Source organism: Lepidochelys kempii, chromosome 4 (genome assembly GCF_965140265.1).
Source record: "Lepidochelys kempii isolate rLepKem1 chromosome 4, rLepKem1.hap2, whole genome shotgun sequence".
NCBI classification, from domain to species: Eukaryota; Metazoa; Chordata; order Testudines; family Cheloniidae; genus Lepidochelys; species Lepidochelys kempii.
In genome coordinates this window covers 97,919,397-97,938,453 of record NC_133259.1, presented here as the reverse complement: position 1 = coordinate 97,938,453, position 19,057 = coordinate 97,919,397, and the positions used below count along the sequence as shown (strand labels likewise).

At 44.5% G+C, this 19,057-nt stretch overlaps 1 protein-coding gene and 1 long non-coding RNA gene across 7 annotated transcripts in view; one reads left to right on the top strand and one right to left on the bottom strand.

Annotated features, from left to right (window-relative positions):
- RELL1 (RELT like 1) overlaps positions 1-18,771 on the bottom strand; it is a 57,496-nt gene extending 38,725 nt beyond the window's left edge. For all 5 annotated transcript variants that reach the window (XR_012158694.1, XM_073342312.1, XM_073342310.1 and 2 more), the window contains exons 1-4: positions 18,552-18,771; positions 8,862-9,104; positions 5,539-5,610; positions 2,667-2,724 (exon numbers count right to left, since the gene is read on the bottom strand). Coding sequence is in view for 4 of the 5 variants with exons in the window: in XM_073342312.1 (XP_073198413.1) it covers positions 2,667-2,724; positions 5,539-5,610; positions 8,862-9,104; positions 18,552-18,756 (578 nt within the window). In the remaining variant the exon portion in view is untranslated. The remainder of the gene's footprint in view (positions 1-2,666; positions 2,725-5,538; positions 5,611-8,861; positions 9,105-18,551) is intronic.
- The window catches only part of LOC140910688 (uncharacterized), a 30,377-nt gene continuing 29,041 nt past the window's right edge, over positions 17,722-19,057 (top strand). For both annotated transcript variants that reach the window (XR_012158697.1, XR_012158696.1), the window contains exon 1: positions 17,722-18,098. This is a non-coding gene — a long non-coding RNA (uncharacterized lncRNA). The remainder of the gene's footprint in view (positions 18,099-19,057) is intronic.

Here is a 19,057-nt window from a genome sequence, read left to right as displayed (position 1 = left end):
TAAAAAACAAAACAAAAATTAACAATGTTTAATTTTAATTACATATAATTGTTCTTCTTAGAAATAGCTTGCCAGTTTCTTTAAATTTAAATAATCATCCCACCTTATTCTCTGATCACACACCCTAAGGTTGTACCCAGTTAGTGTTAAATTTAGATTGTTGATTTTTTTCCCCCTCACAGAAGGTAGTTTTAGCTGACAAAAAGATACATTAGTCTGGTGTGGAAAAGTCAACAATTTATTCCAGCCTTCTCCCTCCACCCCGCCTTTTATTGAGAGAAGAGCACCAGCAGACACCACCACCCCACACCACAAAAAAGGCAGTTTTGCAAATTCACATATACATCTTCATTTTCTCTTGTGAAAAGTCAAAGAGAAGCCAAAACCATTTAGTTGTTCAAATTTTAACTCAACCACACACTCCTGCATCATCACACAAGATTATTTTGAAATTGGCCCATATTTGAAAACAGACATCTCTCAAGATTGCAAAGACATTTTCCTCAAAAAATTGCTCCAAGTAAAATAGGAGGTAAAATGAAGGAGAAGGAACAAAGTGTGTAAATAATGCATATAGAGGGCTGATTTACACACAGGCTTTGTACTACTATAATTATATTTGTTTAGAAAAGTGGTATAATTAAAAGTGGAACAACCCTCTTCAGCGTGGATGCAGTTGTACCAGCCTAAAGGTGTTTATATCGGTGCTGATATAGTTAAACATGTTTTATCAGTACAGACACAAGCACCTTTAGAGACTGGTACAACTGCATCCAAAAGAAAGGTATGTCTACAGTGGCAAGTTTCTGCACAACAAGTTATACCACTTTTATTAAGGCGCTAGAATTAAACTGCTGTTACATGTCCACACCACTCCTTGTGACAGTGGAATCCATCCACGGTAGCAGCTCTTACAATGGCAAAGAGAGCAGTGCATTGTGGTAGTTATTCCACTGTGCAACTGGCTGCAGGGTGCTTTGGGAGGGGTTTGCAATGCCTCCTGGGGCAGGCACAGCGTCACATGATGCAGGTTTCCCAATCCTGCTGTTCCACGGGCATCCTACTAAATTGCCAGCTGCTTTTCAACTGAAAGGGGGGGAGGGGCAGAGTGCGACATGGAGTGTGTGTGTATACGGAGGGGGGAGGAGAGACTGTGTTTTGGGGGACAGAGTGTGTCAGCATACTGTCTTGTAAGTTCAGACAGCGGCAGGAAGTAACCAGAGCTGAGACAGGGGGAGGGGGAAACCCCGACATCAGTTCCTGCCTCCCTCCCTGGGCTTTCTGCACAGCACTCTCTCTCTCTCTCTCACACACACACACACCCCTGTGTTCAACAGCACAAGAATTACCACATTAATGGCTTGCTGTGTGTCCTAGAGCAGATCAGCACAGCATGTAAGGGCTGCCAGAAATGGAGCTTTGAAAGGGGAGGGGCACATGTCTCCAGGGAAGCCGAGTTCAAAACAATGAGCATAGCAGCCACTTGAGGGATTAGGGAACACTTCCGGAGGCCAACTGATTGTTTTCTGCACTGTAATATGTTTACACTGCCAATACAGCACTGGACCCTCTGCGCTGTAAGGTTTACGACAAGAGACTCTTGTTGAGGTGGTTTTTGGCAACGCTGCAACTGAGGAGTTTCTGCACACTAAGTGACTTGGTAGTGTGTACACCTCAGTAGTTACACCACAGAAAGCTGCTTTAATGCACAGAAACTTGCCAGTGTAGACAAGGCCTAAGAAGGGTTGTTCCACTTTAACTCTCTCATTTTCTAAAACATATATAGTTATATTGGCACATAAAACTGTGTATACTACCCCAAAGTATACGCACATTTACAACTGAACAAATATTCTAAGAAAAAAAGAAAGATGTGTATTTTTGAAGTCAAGTTTTGTACAAATCAAGCCCCTAGAAAGCTACTGTCTCTTCCCCTCTCATCTTTCAGATCAGCCTCTAGCAATCTGGGTTAGTTCTCTAGCTGTTAAGCGGTGGGTTAGTTTTTCAAGCCCTAGCCTTGTTTTAAAGAATTAAACAAGTGTGTAAAGGCACTCTGAGCTACTGTCAATTTTCAATCCCCGGTATGATAGATTTCCTCTCTCTTCTGAGAGAAACTTTTTTCTGAGGAACTTTCAATTCTGTGTGTATGCATTGAGATTTACAGTAGAAATCTCAGTGAATCAGAGAAGAATAAGACAATGAAATCAAAATAGTTTCTTTTCAACCAATGACTCAGGCAAGTGAGAGCAAAAGAATAGAAAAAACCTGATTAGCAAGTAAAGCAACTTGTGGCAATCTGTATTTTTTCTAATAAGAGATATAGATACCTTGTTTTTATGAAATCAAATGTACATTTCCAGTTTTGATAAAAATGGACACTACATAAACTTACAGGAGTAGTGTGACAAGAACATATGCATTTTTTGTTTTTAAAAAAAAGAGTAACTGCATCTTTGAAGTAGCATCCCTGTGATTAAGCTCCCAAATGACTGCTACTGAATGTTCTTGAATCTAAAACTAGAGTGAACAAACTTTCAGTTATCATAATAGCATTTAAAGGATTGCAATTTCACTGAGATTTCAGTTTTAATTAACATAGAATCATTGGTAGGGTACATCTTGACATAGTAGAGGAAACATACAGAGTTAAAATAGAAAGGTCTTACCTTTCAGGATCACACACACTGTTATCTGCCACCATGGCCTTTAACATATCAGCATTTGCTGCAAAAAGCATAAACAGAAATTGTTAGAAGAAATGTGTTGCTATGTCCTTGTATAACCAAAAAAAGATAGTAAAAAGTAAGCAAGCTGAAGATTCTAATTTTGACCCAGAATCCACTTAGCAAAGGTGCATTAACAGCAATCTCACGAGCTGAACTGAATGGCTCTGAATTTAGTTCCATCTAGACCGGAGAAGTCTGCATTATGGAGTCTCCAAAAGGTAAGATGCCAAAGGCAACAAATAAAAAAATCTGCATGCAAACAAAATAAATCTGTATGATGAAATATTTTTAAGAGCAGGTTAGACAAACACCTGCCAGGGATGGTCTAGATAACATTTAGTCCTGCCATGAGTGCGGGGACTGGACTAGACGACCTCTCAAGGTCCCTTTCAGTCCTATGATTCTATGAAATGCTGATTTATTTAAAAACTTATAGGAGTTTATAATTGAGAAGGTAAAGTTACTCTTGCTGTAGAACACATCTCAGTCCCAATACAAAGCACATATATTACTGTCCATGTTATGAGAATGCTTGACATGCTTAATACCATGCATACAATCTACCAAACTGATAACCTTGTCTAAAAAGCACTCCCAGGCCACAAGTCAAAGATTAGTGGAGTTAATGAATATTTAATTATTTGGATGGATCTCAAAGGCAACAATTCAGCCACCATTAAAATAAAGCTGCCTTTTGGTAAAATAAGCAGCTGTTTAACAGTGCACACTAGTACTACACAACCTTAAGTACACTACAACTTAAGAATTATAGACAGATCACATATTCAGAGCAACATATTGAGGGCCAGCTACTCCCAACCTGCACAAAAAAAGTATTCCAATTATAAACAAGTGAATTCTGAATAGCCACCACATTCTCTCTTCAGGGTATTTATGAATGTACAGAAAAGGCCAGGAGCTACAACCCTTCAACTGTGAACAGCCCAAGTTTCTAAAGGAAAATCTGATCTAATTCCCTTCGCTTCCAGGACATCCACATAGATACTAGCCTTTGCATTGCATTTGGCATATTCCTAGAGCTGTACTGCTACTGGATCACTAGTTCAGCTATACACTGCAGGTTGGATGCCACAAAGGAGAAGTTAATGGTCTAAGGGCAGTCTTAACTTGTACATAAATTTACACTGGGAGAAACTCATAGAAGAGCAGTTCAATACATAGCAGCTACTCCCTGATTAAGGTCCTACAACTCTCTAAAAACCCATGTAATCCCAATTGTGTGATGTTGCAAAGAGCAGATTCCATCAATGTTACAGAGAAGAATGCTACACAGGCACCACTCTCCTGTTTTGGCCGGACAGCCACTCTATTTCATTGCTCCCCTGCAAGCCGAGCTACAAGCAAGCCTCTGTCCTTACGTATCTTTGACTATGTATTAACTAACTTGAAATAAAGTAGAGTGTTTACTTCAATGTTCCAACATGTATATACGATCACACATTGAAACATGCATATAATATGGTGTGTTTATGGAAAGGGTGGAGATACAGATATATACTGCTCGCACATATATAAAATATTCAGGGGGTTCTACATTTTGATATATTGTTAAAACTCTTCAATAAACCATTTAGTGTACCTTTTCAGCAGGTTTTTTTTTTTTAAATTCTTCTACCACCTCTTTCTAAAAGAATTTTATTGAATAAATCCAAAGTACTTGTCCTCAGAGGACTCAGTTTAGTGTTTAAGTATCTGAATTACACAAATGCAAAATACAAAATTTGAAAACAAAACAGAAAAACATTTTCCTAATCAGCTAGCCCTTTGTTTGGCCAAGCAGGCAGAATGTGAAGTGATGTTACAGGGGGAAGATCTTACATAACATGGCTGCATAGCTGCTCAGCATTCTTTCCCCCTTCCAAACATTTAGTTTTCCATTGTTTAGATACATCCATCACAAAGTAAACAGCAGTGCTGCTGTCCTGTTTTCCCTACTTTGCTGAAAACCTTTGCCTCAGTCACACATGTGCAGTAGTCGGAACTTGCCCCTCCATTCCAAGCCAGTCAGTGTAATGGTAGTATTTAAATGATCCCAAATAGGCTTTGACATTACCATTAAGCGAACAAGCTAGTTCTTTTATCTTCTTCTTTTAAAAATAAGAACATTCAGGCTCTTGCAAAGACTGCAAAGTTTCTATTATTTTTAATGACAGGAAAAGCAAGTTTGAAGTGTTTTAGCTGTGTTAGTTCCAGGATATTAGACAAGATGGGCGAGAGATCTTTTATTGGTCCAACTTGTGTTGGTGAAAGAGACAAGTTAAACTTCCAACATGAACCAACCTTCCCCAAAAAAAAAAACAACCCACAAAACTAACTTTAGAGAAGATATGGGAAGTCTCATTCTAAAAAGCCATTTCAGAACGTTAAGTGTGTGCCAACAAGAAGGTATGAGAGCGCATCGGAATGAAGAAAGCCCTAACATGCTGTGGAAACACTTTGATACTATGACAGGTATCAGAGTAGCAGCCGTGTTAGTCTGTAGTCGCAAAGAGAAAAGGAGTACTTGTGGCACCTTAGAGACTAACAAATTTATCTGAGCACATTACAGTGTGTATGGTAACACCCATTGTTTCATGTTCTCTATGTATATAAATCTCCCCACTGTATTTTCCACTGAATACATCTGATGAAGTGAGCTGTAGCTCACAAAAGCTTATGCTCAAATAAATTTGTCAGTCTCTAAGGTCCCACAAGTACTCCTTTTCTTTATGATACTATGTAGCTTTTTAAACTGCATCAGAGGAATTCACATCTTTAACGGAGAACACTGTACACTGATATTAAACTGTACCTTCGTTTTCCATAATGATGTTGACGATTCGCCCCACAGTATCGTTATTGTCATTTACACTTTCATTCATTTCTATGGGGGAAAAACAACAATATATAGTCAGTATTACAGCCTCCTATCAATTTTTTTCCTATGGTAAAGTAAGGAAAACAGGAGAACATCTCATTTTTTAAATATATATTTATTCCATACGTATTATATCACTGCATATTAAAAAAACCCAAACACACACTTTTTATGGATTTTAGTAACAATCCTGAAGACAGTCCTGCAGCCCTTATTCAGGCAAGGTTCTCTCACTAGAGACATCAGGACTGAGTTCTTAAGTTCATGTATTTCATCTAATACCCCCTGAAAACACAGAAGTTTGATATTTCAAAGTTTTATGAAAACTCTATCATCACTTTCATCCTCCTTCTCACCTAAATTTTAAAACAGCAGAAGGAATATAAATCTCAGCAGAAAATGGGTTTGGAGATTAAGTTACCACATATGGAATACCTCACACTTGACTAGTAGCAAATTAATGAGTTGTTGCAGGGAAGCTTGCACTGCTATATTGTTAACCACAGACTTCAGTAGCTAAGACTATATATTCAGCGCCTTTCACTACAACTAGGAAGACAAGAGTCAGGTACTGCCAGCCCCAAGCATTCAAATATCAAGAGCCAGACCCTCCCAAAATCATGAGATTATCTTAAAAATTAAAAGATTTTATAAAAATACTAAATTTTAGATTTTTGTTTGCCTTCTAGAGTTTGAATCTTTAGGATTTGCATTTTCAAGCTTTTCCACACAACACAGGGATAGAAACATTTTTTTAAATGAAAGCCAAGATTTTCATTTAACAGCATGACTCCAGGAGCCAAGGCTTTAAGAAAAAGCACTTAAATATAATGAGTATATAAATATACCTGTGTAAAAAAATCTCTGAATTGAGAACTCTGGTGGGGGAGTCTCACAAAAAGCCTTCTCAAGTAGTTTAAGGGGTAAAAATTGACTCTGTAACTGTGCATAATGAATACACCACTGCTTTCCACCCTATTATAGGGTTGACAACTTTCTAATCCCTGAAAACAGAACACCCCTCCCCCACCCCTTTACCGAGGTCCCACCCCCTGCCCTGCCTCCTCCTCCGAGGCTCTGCCCAGCCCCCCACCTGTCCCCCACCCCAGCCCATTACTCATTCCCTCATCCCCTGGAACTCACCTGCCACCTGCAGAGCCGGGCTGGGCGGAGCTGGCGCAGAGCCTGCCCAATAGGGGCACAGCGGGGGTCGGTCCCTGGACCGAGGGGCTGGCGAAATCAGGGCATAATGGAGTGGGAGGGCAGTCTCCAGACCAAGGGGCTGGGGTGGGGAATTCGGGGCACAACAGGGTCCATCCCTAGAGCAAGGGACTGGGGCAGAGGGGGAACTGGTCCCCGGAGCGAGGGGCCGGGGTGGGGAAATCAGGGTACAGCACGGTGGGGCTGGGGAATCGGGGCAAAGCGGGGCAGGAGGGCAGACAGGTTACCTACACACCCCCGGTTGGTGCCGGAACCTACTTTGGAGCCTGGTCCAGGAGCCAGCCAGTTCTCTCTGTCAGGCTGGGGTGGGGGGGGAAGAGCAGCAGCTGCTAAGCGGAGCCGCTCCTCCAGGCTCCAGCATCAGCTGTTGCTCTTCCTGTCCCCCAGTGGCAAAGGCCGCTGACCGAAGGCTGCCAGTTTCCCTTTTCAACCGGACATTCCAGTCAAAAACTGGACACCTGGCAGCCCTATGTGGCAACAAAAATATAGAAAGTCACTTCCTTACTCAATATTTTAATTTTATTAGACCAGGAAAGGCAGCATTATCCCTAAAGCTACTTGGTCTCTCTGCTTCACTGAGGAGCTCCTGCCTGTCTCCTGAAGAGAGCCCACCCTACCATTCCTACCTGACTTCCAGCTACAAAGTTAAAGAAAAATACCCACGGCTCACAGGGTCTCCCAATAAAGACAGCAACAGGAACAACCTACCAGGCGTAAGCTTTTCTCCTCTGCTCCCAAGTCAAATAAGTAACTTCAGCACCACATGCTACTGAATTCATGGAGCCACTAACACACACTGCAAGTACACTTTGACAAGTAAGGGGACAAGAACAAGAGCACAAAGAAAAAATGTTAGAGAAGGGGGGGAAAAAAGAAAAGAAGGGGAAAAAATGATGGCAGCAAATGTGTTAAGGCCTGACACCAAAGAATATAGCCAGAGCACACCAATGTTCCAATCCATCACAACAGGGGAGGAGAGAGAGGGTGGAAACCGTAGTACTGGAGTATTAAATTTACTCAAATAAAATTCAAGTATCTGCACTGTTAAACATACACCAAAAAGTTATGCTTTAAAAAAGGCTGGTTTATGGATGTCAATCTTTAAAAGAGTTATGCACTGCACACTATTGCTGCAGACAGCAGATGAAATACAGAAAAGTGGGTTCGCTATTCAAATCGCAGTTTATAGTCACAAAAGCTATAAAGTATTTTGTATGCAGTGTTGTTGTAGCGCAAGGATTGGCAACCTGTCAAAAGTGGTGTGCCAAGCATTCATTTATTCACTCTAATTTAAGGTTAGGCGTGCCAGTAACACATGTTCATGTTGTTAGAAGGTCTCTTTCTATAAGTCTAGAATATATAACTAAACTAGTGTTGCATGTAAAGTAAACAAGGTTTTTAAAATGTTTAAGAAGCTTCATTTAAAATTAAAACGCAGAGCCCCTCAGACCAGTGGCCAGGAACCAGGCAGTGTGAGTGCCACTGAAAATCAGCTTGCGTGCTGCCTTTGGCATGCGTGCCATAGGTTGCCTACCCGTTGTAGCATGTTGGTCCGAGGACATTAGAGATACAAGGTCGGTGAGGTAATCTCTTTTATTTGACCAAAGTCTGTTGATGAGAGACACTAAGAGCCCATGTCTCTCTTACTGGACTAACATCCGTTGATGAGAGAGACATGGGCTCTTAGTCTCTCTCTTATCAACAGACTTTGGTCAAATAAAAGAGATTACCTCACACACCTTGTCTCCATGAAGTATTTTGGACACTTTGATCCTTCAAAAAAAGGTTTTAAAAGTATATTTTAGAGGACTGACATTGGGAATTGGTAGAATTTCCTAATAGAGGTCACTTGGTTAGGTTGGGAATGGCCAAAAGTAATTACCATTTAATTGTCTGTTAAGTCAATGTTCTTAAACTATTTAATCGAGGATATGTATTATGAGAGAGAGAGAGAGAGCGCGCGCTCCCGCTATGGATCATTCCAGATTAGTAACATACTGCATAAAAATGAACAAGACGACATTGACATTACTTACCTATCTTTTCTCGAAGTTTTTCCTCTTCAATTTCTTGCTCGGCCTCTGTTCTACACCGATATCCTTTTTTCTTAAGCACGTGACAGATGAGGATCCCCAAAAGGCCCATGATGAAAAAGACAGGAACCAACCCATAAGCAAGATATTCTGGATGCATGCCACTTCCTGTGCGATCACCGACAGCTTGAGATGTAGTACTTTCTAAACCATGGCTTGCCAAAATATTAGGAAAATCTTGATTTCCTATGTAAAATAAATACATGGTTATGAAGCACAGTTCTAGATAATACTTTGCACTTTCAAGCAGCTCTGACTTTAGGCTCGCAAAGGACTGGGTGAATTGTGAGCCTGATCCTAAGACCACTGAAGTCAATGGGAGTCTTTCCACTAATGGATCCAGGTCCATTGATGAATTAAGCCTCAAACCCCTATAAGTAGTTGGTATTCTCTTTTACAGATGGCGAAATGAGCACAAAAGGTGAAGCAACTTGCTTAAGGACACAGCAGTTCAGTGGCAGAGCTGGGAACAGAAGTCAAGAGTCTAGCCCTGGTGGCCCCAGCTCTACCCACTAGGCAACAATCCTTCCACAAACATTCATTATATTTCAAAATAAGGAGGAAAAACGTCAAACTTTCTTTTAATATAGTTAAATCAAAGTTTACGTCAATACAGATCCTTGAAGATACCATGAATTTCATTTTGTTTAGCTCAGACATTGAATTTAAGACAGAAAATCACTAGGTTGAAATCCCACCTATACACCTAGTCACAATGAGAAACTGACTAGGGCTATCACCATAAAGATGGCCCATTTTACAATACTTTCTGTACTATCTGAAAGGGGAAGTGTATGTACTGTCACAGATCATTACAATAGTTCATTGAATTGGAAGCATACCTGCATCTCTGTAGCTATTATGTTGCATTGGAATACTATCTACTGTTCGGATTATGCCTCTGAACCTGCTGTTTAAGCCATGCTCAGATGCACCCCCAAACTCACTACCTCACCACTCAAGAAGTTTATCTCCAAAGCAAGCAGACTTCCAAAATGCTGCCCAATGTTACCAGTGGCTAAATACTATCCATTACGCATCCTTACCTGGGACAAAATGGAAAAAAAGAACATCAGTGGAATGACGAGTGGAAATGGATCTGATGTAAAACGAAAAGCAGTTCACATCTAATCTAAAATACTGAACAGGTTCTACTGGAGGCAAACCAGATGCCTAGCCATTAACTTTAATGAATATGCAATTGTTTCTATGCCTCCCTATCACTCATCATTTGGTCCTACCACACTGAAAGATCATTCGTCCCACTCCCATCCTGCTGCGGATAAACATTATAAACATTATCCACACCTACATCTCAGAAGCACTAAATAATGTCGTTACCTCCCCTTGGATTCGAGGATAACCCAACACCACTTTAAAAATAGGACCCTTGCAGCTCTTATCTTCCATACAAAAAATTGAGATACTGGAAGGATCCATATCTTCCCTATCTAAGAGGGGAAACTGTATTTAGCACCAAAGATGCCGAACTTTCAGCTTTCCCTGGGGATGCTCCACCCCCACTCCATCCCTTCTCCCAAGTCTCCAACCTCGACCTGCCTCTTTCCCGAGACTCCGCCCTGCCTTTTCCTGCCCCCACTCTGCCCCAACACCCCCTAGAGTGCCCTGCCCTCGCTCCGCTTCTTCCCGCCCCTGCTCCTCCCCTCCCCCCCCCAGCGCCTCCCTCCCACCACTGAACAGCTGATCAGCAGCAGGTGGGAGGTGCAGGGTGGAAGGGGAGGAGCTGATCTGCGGGGCCCACCAAACAACTGTCTGGGGGGTGGCTGCTGAGCATCCACTTCTTTTTTTATGGGTGCTTTAGCCCCAGAGCGCACACAGAGTCAGTGCCTATGTTTAGCACGGACCCTTGTGATGGGAAAAATATATATCACCAAATTTAGGAGAGACAATCTGTTCTTCCCATACTGGGGTACTACAAGACATATAAAGAGGCTTTTACAGCAGAAATAACATTTTATTTCATCTTCTTTTACTCTTCCTCCCCAAATTATTTCTACATAGCGTCTGCCCCAGCTACTAAATCACAGGCAGATCAGCTTGTAGGTCTGCCTTACCTAAAGATATTAAATATTGCAGAGAATGTGGGAATGCTTTCCTTTCCACTATCAACCCTCTTTCCTCCCTGTCCCATCCCCCCCCCCCCCCAAATAATTTTGAAGTTTGGAAGGAAAGGCAGATGGCTAAATTAAGAAGACCCACCAACAGCCAGTGGAAAACTACAAAAGGTGTGAGAACAACTGTGCAAATGGATTCTCCTCCCTAAGACAGCCTAAAACAAGCGCACTCTCAAAATACCTGAGCGCCACTTATGGACTAGGCACGATGAAGGCAACCTCTCTGCTATAGCAGTTAAGTCTACAGTTACCTGTGCCAAACTTGCTAGCTTCCTTTGTACTGCTCAGAGGGCTTAGCTTCTATCCCATTCACCCAGTTTCTCCTTTTGTTTCTCCCACCCCCATCTCATTTCCCTTGAATTTTGCAATATTCCTGGATTTATGGTTCTGTGACATCAGCAACAGTTGGGATGGAAAAAGGAAATGCTGCAGCTCAGCCTTCAGAAGTGGCATTACATTTTTTTTTAACCTAATTCTGGAGAGAGAGAAAGGGACCCGTGTGCATGTGCGTGAAAAGGAGGACAAAGCGAGAAGAAACCTTTGCGGGTTAGGTTTAGATATTTTGTAAGTATGGACTCAAACAGCAATATAGTTTGGAACGGGACGGACAAATATTTAAATTTGTATTTGAAATGTATTTAAAAATTTTAAAGGTATACTCTGTACTATAAGGTATGTAAATAGATACTTGTTTTTAGTTACTGCAACAGTGTGTTTGCACAAAATGGCTTGAAAAAAGAGGATGAAGGGAATACAAGTCAAGAATTTTATGAAGTTTTTGCAAAAAAAGTGAAAGATCTCTAGCAAGTTTTTTCTCTGCAGAAAGAACTCCCAACATTTGTGCAATTTGATAATTTAATTTAAGTAAATGTAACTTAGATTTGAAATACATGAACCAGGTCCTCACTATTCCCTCTTTGCTGAAGATCTTTAGCAAGAATGTTGAAGGATCTTAATAGCGATGTTACATGATGACAACCTGGAACTGTAGCTTTCCCCAAAAGCGAGCAAGGAAATTTTGATAAAAAGAAGGTGGTTTCCATTACGGAAATGTCTACACAGAAGTTCTTATGGAATACTGCTACTCACATAGCTATTTCAACAGAGAGAGTTGACATTTGGCTTTTTTTTTTTTTTTTTTTTTTGCAGTTTTTTCATTTTACCACCAGAAGCCAAACAGATCAGTGGAGCGTCTCTTGCCCATTTTAAGGACAGGGTAAGGGATTTTTTCATATTTGCAAGAACCACACTCTCAAGACACAGAGGGGATACAGAGGATGAGTGGAAGATAGCAAAAAAGCTAACCAGCTACTGTAGGTATTCAATGACAAACTGCACACAGTGCAACAGTGTTTTGGGGGCCTGTACTACAAGCACTGAATGGTAGGACTGGATCATGATGCAAATCTGGGATGATCAGCAACTGCTCCTGAACTTTTGTATGTGGAAGGTCACGTTCCTGTTGTTGTATGTGTTAGGATACAGATATTCAGGCCTGTCGGTAAAGGCCTGTACTCGAAGAATTTAGGTGTATTCTTATCACTTGGCTAGTTAAAGGTATAAAAGAAAGAATCAAAATCACTGTCTGCCAGTGTAAGGTCCTTCTCTTACTGTGACAGTCTGAGGCCCTGTGCTTAGGCTAAGACCTTTGGCTAAGCAACAGAGGCAGCCATAAACTGGGAAGTGAACGGTCACATCCTCACATTCACAACTAGTCACATTGAAATAAGGTGCTATTGGGCTGTTAGGAATACAATCCCGTCCTGATAGTGCCTATCGCCTCCAGAGAAAGGGAAGTGCCTAGAAAATGTAAAAGGAAACTTAGTTTGATAGCATCCTGTCTGGCAAGAACTCACTTATCAATAGCTGGGATGTAAAATCCTCACTTCTGTATTGTTTTATCATTATAGTTCCCACTTTGCTATTGTTTGTCTGTATAATCTCTGTCTGGTTCTGTGATTGTTTCTGTCTGCTGTATAATTAATTTTGCTGGGTGTAAACTAATTAAGGTGGTGGGATATAATTGGTTATATAATCATGTTCCAATATGTTAGGATCGGTTAGTTAAATTTCAGGAAAATGATTGGTTAAGATATAGCTAAGCTGAACTCAAGTTTTACTATATAGTCTGCAGTCAATCAGGAAGTGAGTGGGTGGGTGTGTGCGTGGAAAATGGGAACAGGGAATGGGGGTGGGGAAAGTGGAATTATGTTTTGTTAAAGGGGAAAATGGGAACAGGGAATGGGGGTGGGGAAACTGGAATCATGTTTGGCCAAGGGCAGGAATGGGAACAGGGACACAGGTGTAAGGCTCCGTGGTGTCAGAGCTGGGAAGGGGGACACTAAGGAAGGAAACTGGAATCATGCTTGCTGGAAGTTCACTTCAATACACATCGAATTGTTTGCACCTTTGGACTTCGGGTATTGTTGCTCTCTGTTCATGCGAGAAGGACCAGGGAAGTAAGTGGGTGAAGGAATAAGCCCCCTAACAGTATGCCACACTCATCCCAACACTAAAGTGCATAGACACCAAGACGAGAGCTGCTCAGACAGTAAAGAAATGGATGATAATTGTTCTCTGGAAGCTTGCAACCCCACAGTATGCCAACATTTTTATGGCGGACTTAGAACAACGCTTCCTCAGCTCTCGTCCCCTAATGCCCCTACTCAACTTGCTCTACATTGATGACATCTTCATCATCTGGACCCATGGAAAAGAAGCCCTTGAGGAATTCCACCATGATTTCAACAATTTCCATCCCACCATCAACCTCAGCCTGGACCAAGGGGATCTCTGTGACCGAACCCATCACAGCCAGTTTATACGAAGTTTACATGCAAAACTGCACTGGATTAACAAAAGGTGCTATTTTAAACTGATTTCGCTAAATTTGTCCAAAACCCTCGGTAGACACACTGAAGATTTAAAACTAATTCATATCACTTAAGCTTTCAATGGTAAAGTTACATATAAAAGCTAAGGTGGCAAATATTTTAAATCATTGTGTCACCATAGAGGGATTTGCACAGACTTAATTAAGATCAGTTTAAAAACCTATTTTAGTTAAAACAGCACAGCTTCTGTACATAGACAAGCCCTGTATTTCAACAATCTCTTTTAGGGTATGTCTACATTTAAAACGCTACAGTGGCACAGCTGCAGCAGTTCAGTGTAGACACTCATTACAGCAACAGGAGGGGTTCTCCCCTCACTGCAGTAAATCCACCTCCACCATGGACCCAGAACTGTCCACACTGGGGGTCCACACCGGGGGAATTTTTCACACCCCGACATGTGTAGCTATGCCAACTTAAGTTTTCAGTGTTGACCAGCCCTTACACTGCAGATAAGGCCCTACCAAATTCACGATCGTGAAAAACACATCATGGACCGTGAAATCAGTCTATTGTAGGGGAGGGGCAGGGCTGGGGGCACCCCAGCCACAGGCTTCTACTGTGGGTCAGGCTCCAATCGCTAATCCCAGCCCAGGCTGGGGAGGGACAGGACTTCCTTTTCCCTTGCAGGAGCCACTCCACAAGCTGGTCAAACCCACCTCTGGGAACCTCCCCCAGCTGTAGGAAGCTCTGTGGCAGCTGGCTGGGACAGGCCACAATCCAGGCGGAGAGGCTGCAGCCCCAGCTATCAGCACCCCTCACCCCGACCCAGGCGGAGGGGCTGCCAGGAAAACCCAGATGTAGGGTAACCTGCTCCCCCATACCCTGCAATCCTCACTTCATGCTGCTGCTCGCAGTGGGGCTGGCTTTAGAGCTTGGAGCCCAGCCAGCAGCTGCTGTTCTCTAGTTGCCCAGCTCTGAAGGCAGCAGCAGCCCCCCAGCAGCAGCGCAGAAGTAAAGGTGGTGATCTCATAACTCCCCGTCAGTAGCCTTTCCTATGACCCATGTGGAGCGGGTTCGTCGGGGCTCATCCCTCCCCGGGGCAGTGGGGAACCACACCGCCTCCCTTAGTCCTAGCACTGGCCCCTGGGGAATCAGTCAGGCCACAGGAGTCCTGGCTCAAGCCGTCCCGCAGGGGCTGAACACACATAGGTAACAAGTGAAAGTTAACAAGCCCAAGCCTGGGATGTGGGCGGGGCAGTAAAGAGTCACAGCTCAAGCCCTTAGGCAGGGGCTGAGCAACAAGTTACACAGTCAACAGGCCCAGGCCCAAGCCCAGGGTGGGGCAGCAATGAATTCAAGTCTCAGGCCCTCAGATAGGGGCTGAGCAGCAGTTTATATAGGTAGGGAAGCAGTGAGTCTAAGGCTCAGACCCTCAGGCAGGGGCTGAGCAAACACAGGTAAATAGCACACCCAGGCTTCAGGCTCCAAGAGGCCTGGGAGGGGGGAGACTGCCACCCACATGTGGGGTGGCGCAAGCCCTTCCACTCCACTGCGTCCCAGCCCGGAGCCCTAGCAGCAGCCAAAGTCCCGCTGTTGTGTCAGTGCAGATCCCGGACGCAACACACTGACATGGGTTCCGGTAGTGTTGCAGCCAGACTTGGATCAGCTGTCCCCGGGCTACTTCCCAGCTCCCCCTCTGGGGGTACCTGGGTCAAGGTGGTGTCCTCAGGGGGGTCGATCACCATTGGATCTTCTGGGTAGCTGGCCAGGGGTAGGCTCGGCAACTCTTCTGGGTAGCTGGTGAGGGGTAGGCTCGGCAACTCTCCCACATGCTGATCTGTGTCAAGTATTGGCTGGTCGAGCCAGTCTCCAGGTCTGCCACTGGTTGCTGGAGTCTCCCCAGCAGGAGCTGGACAGGAGGCATCTGGCATCTCCAGCGGCTGTTCTTTGAGTGAGCTCTGGGGTTGGGTTCTGATACTTCCTGTCCAGTAATTAACCCTCTGGAGGGGGGTGGGCTTGGAGTACTCTGGCCCTGCCCACTCTGGTGGCCAGTGGATCTTGTCCCTCTCCAGGGCAGCGGGGGACCACACCGCCTCCCTACACCCCCTTTTGGATCAGGCCCATGGTTACAATACCCTGAAATGTCAGATGTAAACATCTGAAACCATAAAATTGACTATTTTAAAAATCCTATGACCATGAAATTTTCCAAAATGGACCGTGACTTTGGCAGAGCCTTAACAATAGAGGATAGTTGTCACTGTCATTTCCGATACTCAGCTGAAAACTGAAATTTAAGCACAACGGTGATTATCTCCACACTTCCCCGAGACTTACATCCAGTGGCTCACAGATGTGAAGAAGTGTAGCTGAGCAGCTGTCTTTTTAGAAAAGGGGAAGGGAAGAATTTCATAATAAACCCAGAAAGAAAATGAGTCTGACTCTCCCAGTCTCTTATGAGTTCCCTGTCCCAATGTTTTACAAGTCCAGTTTTCAGAAACAAGGTCCTGCCCATCTGATGATACTTGGCACTAACTGATTTTTAAAAAGAAAATAGAAAAGGAGTACTTGTGGCAGGGTAAAGCTTATGCAGGGTAAATTCATAAATTGTCCTCCCGCTATAACACTCAGAGATATACACAGCTGTTTGCTCCCCCCCGGTATTAATCACTTACTCTGGATTTATTAACAAACAGAAGTGAATTAACTATAAAAAGTAGGATTTAAGTGGTTTCAAGTAATGACAGAACAAAGTAAGTCACCAAGCAAAATAAAGCAAAAACATGCAAGTCTAAGCCTAATACTTTAAGAAACTGATTTACAGGTCATCTCTCACCCTCAGAGATGTTTCAATAAGCTTCTTTCACAGACTAGACCCCTTCCTAGTCTGGGCCCAATCCTGTCCCCTGGTACAGTCCTTATTAGTTCCAGCAGACATCTTAGGTGTTAACTGGGGGTTTTCTCCGGACTGGAAGCCCCCTTTGTTCTGTTCCACCGCCTTTTATAGCTTTGGCACAAGGTGAGAATCTTTTGTCTGTGCTTGTCCCCACCCCTCCTTCTAAATGGAAAAGTACCAGATTTAAGATGGATTCCAGTATCAGGTGACATGATCACATGTCCTGTGAGACCCCAGCCTCCATTCTTCCTGGGCTGGCCCACAGGTGTATATGAAGGTTTGCAAGTAAACGGAGCCATTTACAACCAACTGTCCTAGTCAATGGGAGCCATCAAGATTCTAAACCACCATTAATGGCCCACACTTTGCATAATTACAACAGGATTTCAGAGTTATACTTCTAGCTTCAGAAACAAGAATGATGCATGCATACAAATAGGATGAATACACCCAGTAGATTATAAACTTTGTTATAAGAAAAGTAGTACTAGTGGCACTTTAGAGATTAACCAATCTATTCGAGCATAAGCTTTCGTGAGCTACAAATACCACTGAATGCATCCGATGAAGTGAGCTGTAGCTCACAAAAGCTTATGCTCAAATAAATTGGTTTCTTAGTACTCCTTTTCTTTTTGCAAATACAGACTAACACGGCTGCTACTCTGAAACCTCAAACAGCAACAGGAAGCATCTGAAGACAAGTCATCTGCCTTGAATTTGTGTGACTTAATTTTGGATCCAAGTTTAACTTAGACATGCCAAATTCATATAAGAAAAGCAAAAAAACAGCCCTGAAACCAATATTTTAGAGTTTTGTTTTAGCAAAAATTGGGCAACTTGCAACGTGAGGTGAACCTGAAAAAACAAGAATTTTCTTGCTACAGCTTTGAAACACTGCAGGGACCTCCTTACCCTCAGCTATGCCTCTAGTTATGGGATATTACACAAGAAGCTGTACCAAAGTGAACCCTCATCGGTGGGGGAGAGAGGGGGGGACCTCTTTCAACTATCAGAAAAGTAAGATCGCCAAGAGAAAGGCTCGGAAGGGAGAGAAGAAATACCCAGCCCGAGCTCTGCTTCTCCTCACCCAGCTCGGGTGCCCAACCCGGAGACTACATAATACAACTCCTCAAAAAGCGCCTGTGGCCCCAGCCTGCCGCTCTCACTTCGGGCAGAGATTAGGCCACTCCGGAGGCGGCGCCTCTCAGTAACAAGCGGCTGCACTGGGCTAGTTAGCCGGAAGGACCGGGGTCGCCCCCAGAGCTCCGGCTGCCTCTGCTCCCCGCCGGGGGTGCCCAGGCCAGGCAGGCAGGTAGTGGCGAGCGCGCCGGCCCCCGGGGAAGTCAGTGCGCAGGGAAAGGGAGGCAGAGGGGGGCGCTGCGCTAGCGGACGCCTGGGTGGGACGGGGAGCCGGGGGAAGATACGGGGAGGGGTCCCGGGAGATCTATGGGCTGGGACGGGGACTGAGGGAGGCTCTGGGGCGGCCCGTGGCGGACGCCCACGGAGGAACGCTGCCTGCTCCGGGGAAGGGCGGCGGGGAGAAGCACCAGGGTGCTCGGCGGGAGTCAGGCGCGCAGCACCGGGAGGCCGCAGCCGGGGCAGGCGAACCCAGGCGCGGGGAGAGGCCCTAGGGAGGGCTAGGGAAGGTCAGGGGCCGGGAAGCGGGTGCTCGGCGGGGCGGCGGCGGCTCCAGGCCCGGCCCAGCGTTCGTTCCCCCCGCCCCCGAAACTCCCGCGCGGCGCAAGGAAACAACGGAGTCACCCACCGAGGTCGGAGGGGTTCCCCTGGGCGCCCGGCGCAGGGGGAGTCGGGGAGACCCACGGAGCCATCACTGATCCCAGCGGCTGCAGCTCGCGCTGCACGGCCACGGCCCCGGCCCCGGGGGCGGGGCCCCCTAGCCTCCGCCTTCCCCGCCCCGCCTCGCCTCGCCTCGCCTCGGGGCTGCGTCGCTCCCTCGCAGCACTGAGCATGCCCGGGGGGAGCGGATGTAGTGACTGTCCGACGGCTCCCAGCCCGTGCCATCACTGCAAGGAAGCAAATGTAATATACCAATAGCTATGTTCCTCCTGCTCCTGCCAAATGCAGATTGGGGACACAAAAGCGGGGGGAGAGGGAAGCTGGCCTAAAGCATAAAATGTCACCTAAAGACAAACGTTTCCCTCTTCTCCTTGTGTGTTTCCCCTGTTTACCCGTAGTAAAGAGTAAATTTGCAAAGATTACCCCAACATTTTGCGAGAATTACCCCCTACATTTGGAGCCTGAACCCTTCAA